This window comes from Balaenoptera musculus, chromosome 11, assembly GCF_009873245.2.
Source record: "Balaenoptera musculus isolate JJ_BM4_2016_0621 chromosome 11, mBalMus1.pri.v3, whole genome shotgun sequence".
NCBI lineage: Eukaryota > Metazoa > Chordata > Mammalia > Artiodactyla > Balaenopteridae > Balaenoptera > Balaenoptera musculus.
This window is the reverse complement of record NC_045795.1, coordinates 95,830,841-95,843,596: the sequence shown is the minus strand read 5'-3', so window position 1 is coordinate 95,843,596 and position 12,756 is coordinate 95,830,841. Positions and strand designations below refer to the sequence as shown.

The 12,756-nt window shown below is 49.1% G+C and overlaps 1 protein-coding gene across 2 annotated transcripts in view; it reads right to left on the bottom strand.

Annotated features, from left to right (window-relative positions):
- LMCD1 (LIM and cysteine rich domains 1) overlaps positions 1-12,756 on the bottom strand; it is a 58,269-nt gene that overhangs the window by 21,036 nt on the left and 24,477 nt on the right. Inside the window, exons 1-3 of one of the 2 annotated variants that reach the window (XM_036868552.1) lie at positions 8,374-8,462; positions 1,624-1,798; positions 1,190-1,445 (exon numbers count right to left, since the gene is read on the bottom strand). In XM_036868552.1, the coding sequence (XP_036724447.1) occupies positions 1,190-1,445; positions 1,624-1,709 (342 nt within the window). In that variant the 5' untranslated portion in view covers positions 1,710-1,798; positions 8,374-8,462. Of the gene's footprint in view, positions 1-1,189; positions 1,446-1,623; positions 1,799-8,373; positions 8,463-12,756 lie in introns of those variants that run through there. The other variant, XM_036868550.1, reaches the window with a different exon arrangement.

The window sequence follows — 12,756 nt, the reverse complement described above, 5'->3', positions numbered from 1 at the left end:
CATGCAGAGAGCCGGGAAAGGATGTTTCAAGGAGAGGGAACAGCATGTGCAAAGGCCCCGAGGAGGGCAAGAGCCTAGAGAGCCCAGGCCTGCCGTAGAGTGGTCCAGGGCAGGAAGGTGGAAGGTCATTGCCATGCAAGGTACTCAGTGAGGGGGCGTAGCAGGAGCTGTGGGGGGAGCCTGCAGGGACAGGGACACACGGGTCTCGAAAGGCTCTCCTTTTCTCCCAGGAGAGATGGAATTCAACGTCAGGCTTGCATCTCTAACACTGTAGGGTTTTTTAAATCTCACTAACCTGTAGAAATCACCTGGGTCCTTGCTACTCCAGGTGTGCTCTGGGAGCCGGCAGCACCGGCATGACCTGGGAGCTTGGCGGGACTGCAGATTCTGAGAACGGCCCTGAGCCTACTCGATGTGTTTCTGCGAGCTCTCCAGATGGTTTATACGCTTGTGGAAATCTGAGGGGCACTGGTCCGCTGCTCTGGGTCTTGAAGGGGGTCCACATGGGGTATTACCTGGGGCTTCGTTTAAATACTCGTGTCTGATAATTCTGATCCTGCGATCTGGAGCGTCCGATTTAATGGTCTGGGGTGAGGCCTGTGCATGGGGACTTTTCTTGGGTCCTTTTAGTGGGCAGCCATGGCGTGACCTTGGGCAAGTCACCTGCTCTCTCTGGGCCTTGTCCTTCTCTGGGTGCCTCTTCCCTAGGGTTGTGTAAAGCCAATTTACTTCTCTCTTCTAAGCCCAGGAATTAGGGAGAAGAGAGAAGTGTTCCTGTGCTCTCCCCAAGACTTGCAAAGGGCACATCCCAGGCCACTTTGAGGGAAAATGAAGAACTTATGGATGAACATGAGCACTCTGAGAGTTCTGAACAATAAACCATCCTCTGTTCAGAAGTGGGGAACCTAAAGGGAACCATGAGTAACCCTGTACTAGAGCTGGAAGGGCCCCTTAAAATTCACATGAACACCTCTACCCATTTCATGGATGAGGAAAACTGAGGCCGAGACAGTTTTCACTTCAAGATCACAGAGTGAGGCAGGAGCAGGTTCGAAACCATAGCTATTTTCCTACCATTTTTGCAACCTTGCCCTCTTCTTACCTTGTCTTTGACATCCAGGAACCTATGGCATGGCTCCTATTTACAAAGGTAGGGAAACAACCACTTGGTTGCAGGAAGCTCTCTTACCAGTTTCTGGGTGACTCCAGGGGGAGCCCACTCATAGGTGATGGTGTCAAAGGTGGGATCTTTCCCAGTGGCAATGGGGTTGGTCATGATCATTCGGTTCCTCTTGTAAATCCGGATGCCGTCCCCGCCTTTCACTCGGGCCGTGAGGGTGGAATACTTGGAGTCCATCAGCAAGCGGCCAATTTTCCGATCATCTTCCAGGTCCGAGCTCAGGCAGTGGTCCTCTTGACTGCATTTGCATGACTTGCACATTTTCCTGGGGGGTGGGATGGGGACAAGTGAGATCAACCTCCAGAAAAGAGAGGCAGAATCTCCCGCTGGCAGCACCTACACTTTGGAAAGCAAGCTCAAAGTTTAACTTTAGTAACTTGAAAAGGTTAGCAGCAGACAAATGGTAACCGGAGACCAAAAGGCCTTTGAGATCAGAAACTCACGTCTTCCTATCAGTATGTCTATCTGTGGGGAATGTGGGTATGACTTTCGTGGGTAAAAAGAGCAGCACATTCTTCCTCTTGGTCATTGGGGTGGCAAAGCCTGGTTCATCACTGGAGATGTTCTACAGCAGGAGTCTTCACAGCCTGTGGGCTACGCCCGGCCCACAACTTGCTTCTGTAAATAAAGTTTTATTGGAACACAGCAATGCCCATTCATTTACATATTGTCTTTGGGCGGCATTTGGGCAGCAACAGCAGATAAGTAATTGCAGCAGAGATCACGTGGCCCACCGAGCCTAAAATATCTACTATCTGGCCCTTTATAAAAAAAGTCTACTGATCCCTGATCTAAAAAATTAATGAAATTGTCTCCCAAGATTCATGAGCCTCAGAGCTTCAGCAACTTGTAAACTCTTTAGCACTCATCCTGAAGTTAAAATACAGCTGGAAATTTTCTTCAAGAAACTGGTGGACAGGACCTGGGGGGAAGGGAATGAGTTTAGGAAACCCCTAGGGCTGGAGAGATTGATGTCCCTTGCCAAGGCTTTGTCCTGGGGCTGGGAAAAGAAAAAGCATCCTGGGGAAGCTTCACAGTGACTTGAAGGCTGACACTTCCCTCTGACAATTAAAAACAAAAGCAGTTGGCTGCTTTGTGTCCTGCTGTTAAGGTTTAGATATCCAGAGGGTTCCCTAGTGTGAGAGGAAAACTGCTCCCCTCCCTTCCTGGCCGTGTCCCCTTAGGCGTGCTGCGTCTCAGATGCTGGAACACACGTGATTTAGGGCTTGTTAGGTCAAGTGAGCTACATCGAGACCTACTGCGGGATGGGGCAGGCCTAAGCCAGAGACATGTCAGGGCAGTTGCATGAGCGCTTCACAGCCAGGCCTGCCTGGAGGAACCCTTCTTTTCTCTTCTAAACTCAGGAGATTGATGCATTTAATCATTTAGCACAAATTTTGACTGTGGGGCTACCAGACGCATGCCTTGATGGTCTACATCAGTGGTTCCCAACCAAGGTCAGAACTGTCCCCAGGGGACATTTGACAGTGTCTGGAGACACTTTTTTTAAAAAAAATTTTTATTGGAGCATAGTTGATTTACAATGTTGTGTTAGTTTCTGCTGTAAAGCAAAGTGAATCAGTTATACATATACATATTCCACTTTTTTTTTTTTTTACATTCTTTTTCCATATAGGCCATTACAGAGTATGGAGTAGAGTTCCCTGTGCTATACAGCAGGTTCTTATTAGTTGTCTATTTTATATATAGTAGTGTGTATATGTCAATCACAGTCTCCCGATTTATCCCTCCACCCCCTATACCCTGGTAACCATAAGATTGTTTTCTACATCCATGACTCTACTTCTGTTTTGTAAGTATGTTCATTTGTACCCTTTTTTTAGATTCCACATATAAGCAATATCATATAATATTTGTCTTCCTGTGTCTGACTTACTTCACTCAGTATGACAATCTCTAGGTCCACCCATGTTGCTGCAAATGGCATTATTTTGTTCTTTTTTAAGGCTGGTATGGAGACACTTTTGATAGTCCCAGTGGGGTGCTATGACGTCTATAGCGTAGAGGCCAAGGGTGCTGCTAAACATCCTACAGTACACAGGACAGCTCCCTCCACAGCAAAGAACTATCCAGTCCCAAATGTCAGTAGTGCTGAGGTTGAGAAATCCTAGTCTAATATGAAGAGAAGGAGGCCCCATCACAACCTTCAAGGAGACTGCAGTTGGGATGGGAGAGGGAGAGGAAATCAGGTGGAAACCATAACACAAGGTAGAATCAGGTTGGGCCACGTGGGAGTCGCATATGCTCTGGGGGGGTTCTGCTGCCTGGACCAGTTCCCCCAGGAGGTCAGGATGTGGCCCAGGGAAAGGGCTCAGCGGTGATGGAGGTCAGCAGGCTACAGAAGGTTAAACACATTTCTTCAGTGCAAGGCTGCTACTTGTTTTTAACGCACGGGTGTGCAGTGTGACATTAAGGGGAAGAGAAGGCAGCATTTCCAGCGTTATTTGAGGAGAAGCTTCCACTCCAAGTTCACTTTCAGTGGGCTGCCATTTGAGACATGTTAAAATCGCAGATCTCCATGATAATTCCAGAGAAATCATCTCTAAAGATGAATAGGACCCTAAAGACGGTACAGGGCAAATGCAAGAAGGCTTTTCTTTTCGTTCTCATGAGAAAGGGTTGCTTGTTTTATGGAACTGGGGCATTTTATTCATGACCCAATAATATTCTTTATGAGCCAGTCATGGAGGAAACTGATTCTTTTTTTTTTTTTTTTTTTAATTTATTTATTTTTATTTTTGGCTGTTTTGGGTCTTTGTTGCTGTGCATGGGCTTTCTCTAGTTGCGGTGAGCAAGGGCTACTCTTCGTTGCGGTGCGGGGGCTTCTCACTGTGGTTGCTTCTCTTGTTGCGGAGCACGGGCTCTAGGCACGCGGGCTTCAGTAGTTGTGGCACGTGGGCTCAGTAGTTGTGGCTCGTGGGCTCTAGCGCACAGGCTCAGTAGTTGTGGCGCACGGGCTTCGTTGCTCCATGGCATGTGGGATCTTCCGGGACCAGGGCTCGAACCCGTGTTCCCTGCATTGGCAGGCGGATTCTTAACCACTGCGCCACCAGGGAAGTCCAGGAAACTGATTCTTTAAGAAGACAGGTGAGGGCACTTTTGGTTTATGGGGCAGGGTGAGGGGGGCAGCTTCAGAGCAGGAAGCGGAGAGAGGAGGACGAGGAAGGAAGTGAAGGAAAGCCCAGTGTCCCACCGGGTCCTCTGACGTCCCCAAACCTTCCACACGTGGAAGTGGGGGAGGAAGCTGCCCTTTGCTCTGTTGGTTCATGTAGACGCTCAGGGTGCTGTGCGAGGCGTCGGGAATGCAGAACGCTTTGAAATGGAAAATGCTGACAAATAGATGTTCTTTGAGATTGTGTCCACATTATTTTTCCTTTCTTCATGCTCTTCATGTCACCAGACACGTTTCTGAGACTTTACAGATGAGGAGGACACCCCCTTGGTCCCACCCCGCTCTTTCCAGGCACCCAGATTGCAGGGGACACAGACACGTCTGGAAAGATCCTCAGTGGTGTCACAACGGCCATTTCTGCAATCTGTCATAGGCAACCTGGAATTACGGAAATGGCATGGCCTTGGGATCTAATCCCAGCCTGAACACTAGCCCACCACAGACCCCTGGCAAGTTTCTTATCTGTAAAATGAGAGGGTTGGTCTATATCAGGGGTTGGCAAACTACAGCCCACTGGCAGAATCCAGTCCATCACCTCTTTTTATATGGCCTGTGAACTAAGAATAGTTTTTACACGGTTGAAGAAAATTCAAAAGAAGGTTACTCTTTTGGGACACATGAAAATGACAAGAAATTTGAATTTCAGTGTCCCTAAATAAAGATTTATTAGAACACAGTCACATTCATTCATTTACGTATTGTCTGTGGATGATTTCCTGCTCCAAGGGCCAAGTTGAATAGTTGTGACAGAGGCCACGTGGCTTGTGAAGCCGAAAACGATTACTATCTGGCTCTTTAAAGAAAGTTTGCTGACCCCTGATCTAGTTGATGAGTTTTCAAGCTTTGCTGCACACCCACATCACCTGGGGGAGCTGTGATAACTTGGGGATGCCCCGCTTGGCCTCCGCCAGTTAGATGCACGCGTCTGGAGTGGGATCTGGGCCCGGGCACTAGCGACCCTGTTCCAGAGGGGATTCTCATGCACCCCAAAGCGCGAGAGGCATGAGTATGTCCCTTTCAGGAACTGAGGCACCTCGGGCTGACTTTCTGTAGGTTGTCACTCCAAAAGCACAGGAAGCCCAGCTATTGTGTTACTGCACAGCCACCTGTGAAGACCCTGACCCTGGTGAGAGGAGCAGAAATAACGTCAAAGGGGTGCCGCGATGAGGAGATTGGGGGAATCTATCCGGAGAGACCCCCAAAGGATGTGAAATTTTGTAATTTGCAGAGCCAGTGGTCTCCCTTCCATTTTTCATAGTATGTCCCTTGCTTCCCTCAGATCAGGTTTTTTCCCTCTACTCACTGAAATTGGTGTGCCTTTAAAAAATAAAGCTATTGGGCTTCCCTGGTGGCGCAGTGGTTGAGAGTCTGCCTGCCAGTGCAGGGGACACGGGTTCGAGCCCTGGTCTGGGAGGGTCCCGCGTGCCGCGGAGCAGCTGAGCCCGTGAGCCACAACTACTGAGCCTGCGCGTCTGGAGCCTGTGCTCCGCAACGGGAGAGGCCGCGACAGTGAGAGGCCCGCGCACCGCGATGAAGAGTGGTCCCCGCTTGCCGCAACTAGAGAAAGCCCTCGCACAGAAACGAAGACCCAACACAGCCAAAAAAAAAAAATAAATAAATAAAATTAAAAAAAAAAATAAAGCTATTAGAACGATGCCGCTGATGACGATGATGATGAATCTCTGCGTGCAGGAAGAAGCCTTGCCCTGGGCTCTCTCTGAAAAGCTTGGCCTTCTGGAGGCTCGCTTCCCTCCGCCCTGTATGGCAGCTCGGCACCCTGTGAGGTTGGCCCCTGCGGGCAGGGAGTCCGGCATGGCCATTTGGAAAGCGGGATGCCGAAGGCTGCTGGGGGGACCTCCCCTGACACTTCCATGATATGTTTGTTCTGAAAGTCTGCTCTTGTCTCCACTCTGTACCCTCCTCTCTAAGTAATTCTACTTATTCTGTGCTGCGAATATGAAGACCATTCGAATTCTACTAACCACGTGAATCCGTAATTGGATTCCAGACAATCTGCCTGAAACTATGGAATTGTAAAGCTGGAAGGGGATCCTAGGGTCCACTAGCTCCAACCTTCCCATTTTTCAGTTGGGAAATCTGAGGCTTAGAGAAGGGAAGTGTCTGTCTTATTCAAGCAGAGTCAGCACATGAATTCTGTCCTGTGATTATTAGTTAGGAAACTCTCCCATGAAACCAGACTGGCTGCCACTCTGATCCTTTAAATATCTTTCAAACTATTGAGAACACGAGAACGGAAGCATAAAAACGGTTTGACACGGTTTCCCTGCTAAGGTTCTGCGATCTCACTGCTCCACGAAGCCTCAAATTTGGGTCCCTATTAAGGTTGCTCCAAGGTGACACTGGATAGGCAGGACCTAAAAGCTGCAGTCTGTGTTTCTCAAGGACAGGTTCACTTGACATTCAAAGAACTTGTAGGATGATGAGGAAATGGGATGAAAACAATGCTGAGAGGTTTCTGCTCCTAGCCGAGAGGAACAGTGTCCAGAATTGCCCTCCTGCCATAAACAACTAGGAAACCAGACAAAATATATCAAACACCCATTTTCAGATGCCAGATAACAGCGCGGGACTGTGGTCCTTGAGAGAATGGAAACATTACTGCACTGACGCCATGTGTGCATTTAGGGAACATTATCCCTCGGCTCCAAGAACTCTTGAGGGAGGCATCCTCGCTTGTCTTCAGAGAGCTGATGAGGGGCCAGCCTTGTTCTCTGACACCCTGGTGGCAGATTCAGGACCAACGGGGTGAAATGATAGGGAGGCGGACTCTTTTCAAGGCCAGAAAGAGCTCAAGTGGCCAAAATAGATGCGTGGGGAGCTCTTCGTCCTGGAAGGACATCCTAGCTGTGGGAGGAATCTGTGCAGGGGACGGGTGTTGGGATTGGATGACCTTGACGGTCCCTGGCGTCCAGAAGACCATATGAGCTCGCCTGAAGTGGGGACTGCCTGGGAATAGCGTCAAGGAACAATCTTGTGCTTGGACCACAGTACTGCATGCAGAATGGTTGACAGCATGGGATGGGGCTTCATACAGACCTGAGTCCGAATTCTGCCCTCTGGTAGCCGTTCCCCCATTACCCACCCTCAGTTTCCTGATCTGTAAAGTGGACATACTAATACCTCCTGCTTAGGGTTATTTTAGCATTTAAGTAGAAAAGATTTAGCTCAGCTCAATAAGTATTTTTTGTAACTGCTATCTCACAGTGGAAATCAACTTCTCTGAGACAAACATCTCCCCAGTTTTGTTCTTCCACTGAGTGCCCAAGGCAACCCTCTGGCAGTGGAGACAAAAGCTCCTTTTTAGCTCTCGTGCCCTACGGGGCTTAGCCTCTCTCTCCCAGGGCTGCAGGGACGGTCCCCCAGGCTGTGCCCTGCACACCTCCAGGGCATACGATCCACACAGATGGTGATGTGAATAGTGCCCGGGGATTGTGCAGAGAGGCAGCCCTGCCTCTCGTTTGCAGAGTCCTCGATGAAAAAAAGAAGAACAGCGCCGGGAGTCCAAGTGCAGCAGGATCTCACAGCCCTCCTGCCTGGATGTGAATACCAGGTCCTGGTTTTTAAGTACTGTGGACTACAGTGACTGTTATTTCTGTCCCAGGGGCGCTCTTCGGTCAGAACCCCAGGGGGGAGGAGATGAAGCCCACACACCAAACCCCAGGACAGACGGGTCTGCCCGGCGTGGACCAGGCACCAGCTAACAACCGTCCACCGCTTCCCAGAGGCACCCTGCCGGGCTGAGCGTGGCCGCCTCCACCTGGAAATGGTTTATAAAGCCCTGAACGCCTTCTTCATCTTGGCTCCTCAAGGGCTTTCCTGTCATTTCTGAATTAAGCCAAGCAAGAAGGCATTCACCCCAGAGCCAGTCCACCAACGACACATGCATCCTAAGCCGTCCCAGCAGAGAATGACCAGGGTTCCCAGAAAGGACAGCCAAGAACTGAAGGCAGGCAGAGCCTCTCCTGACAAACCCCGTTACCTCCATGAATGTGGCTCGAAGCCCGAACACGTCCCCTTGCATCTCAGACAAGGCACACCTCTTGCTGACTGCTGCTGGCCCAGGGACATCTGGAAAAGGAGACAGAAAAGAGGGTGTTTTCCTTCCAAACGTCTTGGACCGGGGATGCTTGACCTCTAAAGACTTGGCACGCCAGCAAAGCGATTGTGTGGGGTTCAAAGGTCTCGAGATGAATAAGCCATCACTTTACTGTTTACCAGGAATGGAGGAGAGCAGTCGGGAAAGTGGCCATGGGGTAGGCAAGTGTGGAAGGGTGGAACTTTCCCAGTAAAAATGCCCTGGGGCTCATCCGCGCCTTCCCCCACCCTCACCCACTCCCCTGATCCACTTGTCACTGGAATGGAATCTTCCAGTGAGTGCCTCCTCTCTCCCATTTATTTGTGATTTATTGATAGGGTGTGATTAAACCAAAGCTACAGGCACAAACAAAGGTTCATGCTGCCAAATGTTTATAGCTCAAGGCATAACTTAAATATTTTGCTAAATCATGGAAAATCAGGAGCATTTGAAATCTGGTCGTCTTTTGGAAGGAGAGCAACACATGAGACAGGTTTTATTGTTCATTACCAGCCAAAGGTAACCAAAGTGCATTGGCTGCTGCTGGCTGATGTATTTAGACCCAGCTGGCTCTCAAATGGGGTCTTCAAACCAGCAGCATCACCAGAAGCCTGCAGGAAACGCCCCACCCATGAGGGTCCCAGCCCTTTTGAATTAGAATCTGCACTTTAACACAGTTCCCAGGAGATTCATATGACGTGAAACTTGGAGAAGCAGTGGGTTAGTCTATGGATCTGCCAGCTGAGAAATTGACCTGACTCTCCACTGGGGGTGGGCGCTGACTTGGGATGGGAACCACATGTACCAGGAATTTATCAGAAGCAGTGTTCCATCAACTTGTGAGATAAAGGGATAAGCTTCTCATTCAACAAACTATTGATTCATTTAACCGTTTATTTAGCATCTGCTATGTGCCAGGCACAGGGATACCTGGTAAGACTCGCGGTGCCCTAGAGGAATGCACAGTCTAGGGGGAGATGGAGAAACACATACTTATCCCCTTTCCTGGGAAGGGATTAGTTTGAGGCAAGGACAGCTGCCTGTTGTGTAGTAGAAAGACATGGACTTCAGAGCCTGAGAGACCTGGATTCCAAACCCAGCTTCGTGACTTAACAGCCATGTGGCCTTGGACAAACTGAGCCTCAGTTTCCTTACCTGTCAAATGGGTACAGAGATAATGCATGTAATGTGCCCAGCCACCTTAGCCACTACAAATGGTAGCTGCTATTATCTTGCACACAGACTTTAGGAGCACAGAGGAAGGTGTTAACCCGAATGGGAATTCCAGAGAGGCTTCTCAGAGGCGGTGACTCAGAATTGGGGCTGTGCAAGGTGAGCAGGCAGAGAGGGAGGAGAAGGAGGTCCTAGCAGAAGGAGGAGGTATGCAAGGGCAGAAGGGTACAAAAGGGCTCGATGGGTAGGGTGTCACAATCTGAGCATGCTCTGTGGGGCATGACACCTCTACTCTCTCTGCTTGTAAGTGGGGAGAAGACAAGTCGTGAGGTCGTTCTCATTGCTAGTGTCAGAATTCAAAGAAGGACATAGGAAGAAACAGTTATCCGTCACAATATTTCTCTTCTCCCGCCCAAGTCTTCCCGCGATAATACCCAGCTCCACACCTCCTGCTTGCTGACTGTTGTTTATACCACGTCCTCAGACACTTCGCTGTTCTGTCTCATACACCTTCACAGCCTTGGGAGTAAGAGCCATGTGGCACGTATTTGAAGGGATGCATGTTTATACTTGTGCCTATTCAGTGCTAGATTCATGTTAAAATGGAAAACCAAGACGATGCTCACCACTGTCTCGTGGTCTGAGCTGGGGAACTTTCATCCGTGGGCGGAACTTTGCTCCCTGAAGCTGTTGGCATAGAAAACCTTGCCTCTTGTTCCTGACACGCTGGATTCTACTAGCTGAAATACAGTGATCCCATAACACTTCATGTTTAAGTGATTTGAAGTTTTGCGGGGAGGTGTATGTTTTATGAATCAGGCTTCATCACTGGATGGTTTTAGGTTTACCCGGAGGCAGCAAAGCCTGAAACAGAAGAGCTACGTGGGAGAATTTCCTAAGTGGCATATCACCCCGCCCACTGGAGCACTGTTGTTCTAACGACTGTCGGATTAACAGCCATCCTACAAGGGGATTAGCCCTGATGCTTGGCCAGGAGAGCTGAACTGCTGGCTCAGGGTTTGGTTTAGATGCAAGGCAGCCCAGTACAGCCGAGCTCGGGCCCGTGGGTCGGGGGGCTGGTCCTCTGGTGTCAACTCTGACATTTATTAGCTGTGCAGCTAGAGGCGAGTCGTTTCCCTGCCCAGCCCAAGGTGGTCCTCTGGGAAATGAGAAAACTGGCTTGGATCGGGGTGGCCCATATCCTGTTGCGTGGAATCCTCGTTCTGTGGGCTCTTACAAAGTGGCTTATGGCGGAGGTGGGAAGGATTATATGATCAAATAAAAATGGTGGACGCTGGATAGACAGGGGCGTCCAGCGCCTTTCAAGAGCTAGCTTGTGACAGAGGCAAGAAGAGAGATAGAGAGAAGGCAGCTGTTTCAAGTCAAGAGGTCCGGGCTTCGGGGTCAGAGGTCTGGATTTTCGTCCCAGTTTTGTCCCTTTCTTCTGCTGGACTTGGGCCAGTGCCTGCATCGTGGAGGCTGTTTCTTCATCTGTGTCATGGGGACGATAAGAACCACCCTGCCCCGTGGAGTCCCTGAGAGGGTTCAATGGGCTGCCGCACGGAAAGGGCTTAGCATGCACTTATCATGCACTGAGTGTTTGCTGTTGTCAGTGTACCTCATATAAACATACTCTGAATCAGATGTTCTCAAAAAACTTTTTTTCCCAGCTGCAGAGTTCTAGGCAACTTCAGAGGAACTACTTTTCTAACTGCACACCCCATATACTTTCTTATTGTCTACTTTGTTTCATGATTATAAATGTTGCCTCTCTCACTGGATGCAGGAAGCAGGGTTGGGCTGAGCCTCTATCCTGCTAGTGGGACGGTTTCCATAGCAATAGAAGTCCGTGGGTGAGAAAAATAAATGGCCTTGCAAGGAAGAAACCGATTTGGGCCATCAGGCCGCACTTGCTGCCAGTTTCCTGGCTGACAGTTTAACACAATAAACAGCCATTTGTCCACTACGTGCCATTCACCAAGGAGGCAGACAGACCCAGCTCTCCCCGACACAGAAAATGACCATCCTGTTTATCGACGAGGGGAAAACATCAACCAGAACAGGTGTTTCAAATGAGATATTCCGGTTTGTAAACAGTGGGTTTCTCTGATGTGGATGCCGTCTCAGATGAAAGACGGCAAAGTGGCTCACAGTAGCTGAGAAGACGAGCACTTTAAAGGAGCAACCACTTAAAAAAATGGGTTCTTGGAATACAGCATCCATTCTGTCCTTTTTCCCGAGGGGAGGATAAAGCGTTTGGACAATTTTCTTTGGCTCGGGGTAGTAGGATGTGGTTCATCTGAGGCTGTGGAACCGAATGGTGTCGGAGGCTTAAAAGGACTTGGATGAGCCCAGAAGCCCCTGGGATACAAAGGGTGGGGAGCGGCAGGGTCTCCTCCCTCCTCGAGCATTTACCTTCAGTGAACCCCAAGGGAAGTCTGAAAGGGGGACAATGCCACTGAGAGCAATGGGGGGCTGAAATGAAGGGGAGCAGAGAAGGGCAAGGGTGAGATGGAGTTTCAGGACGAGCATGAGACTCGGAATTAGAAAACGGGATTCTCCTCCAAGCCCAGCTTCTCTCTCTCCTCGTGTGACTCGGTTTTCTCCTCTGGAAATGAGTCTTCTCTGCCCTTTTTTGCCTCAATAGGGCTGTTGTAAGCATCATGTAAGATGGAAAGGTTGTTTGTGAAGTGAGGTAAGTATTTACCATTGTTTAAAAAAAAAAAAAAAGTCCAAAACTTGGATGGAAGGCAGAAAGGTGGGTGGCACATCCTTCAGTGTCATATGGTGGCAATATGACATTTTCTCCACCCCACCCCATCCCTGCAAGGATTATCTAGAGAAATTTACTTCTTGCGATTCTTAGACTCGGTGAAGTTCCATGTTAACGTGTAGATTTTTGTCCAGTAGAGATACCAATACAAATAGTTTTTGTCCTTTTGAAAAAGATAACCCCAAGGGTTATGGTTGATTGTCCTGTAGGACATTAACTAGTTATATACCTAACCTATCAATCTTGTCCTAACATTAAATTGCCTAGGAACCCCTAACTCTTCAAATGCTTTTTGAACTGCTCTAAATAGCTTACTGGTTCCTTCATTATATAATGAGTTG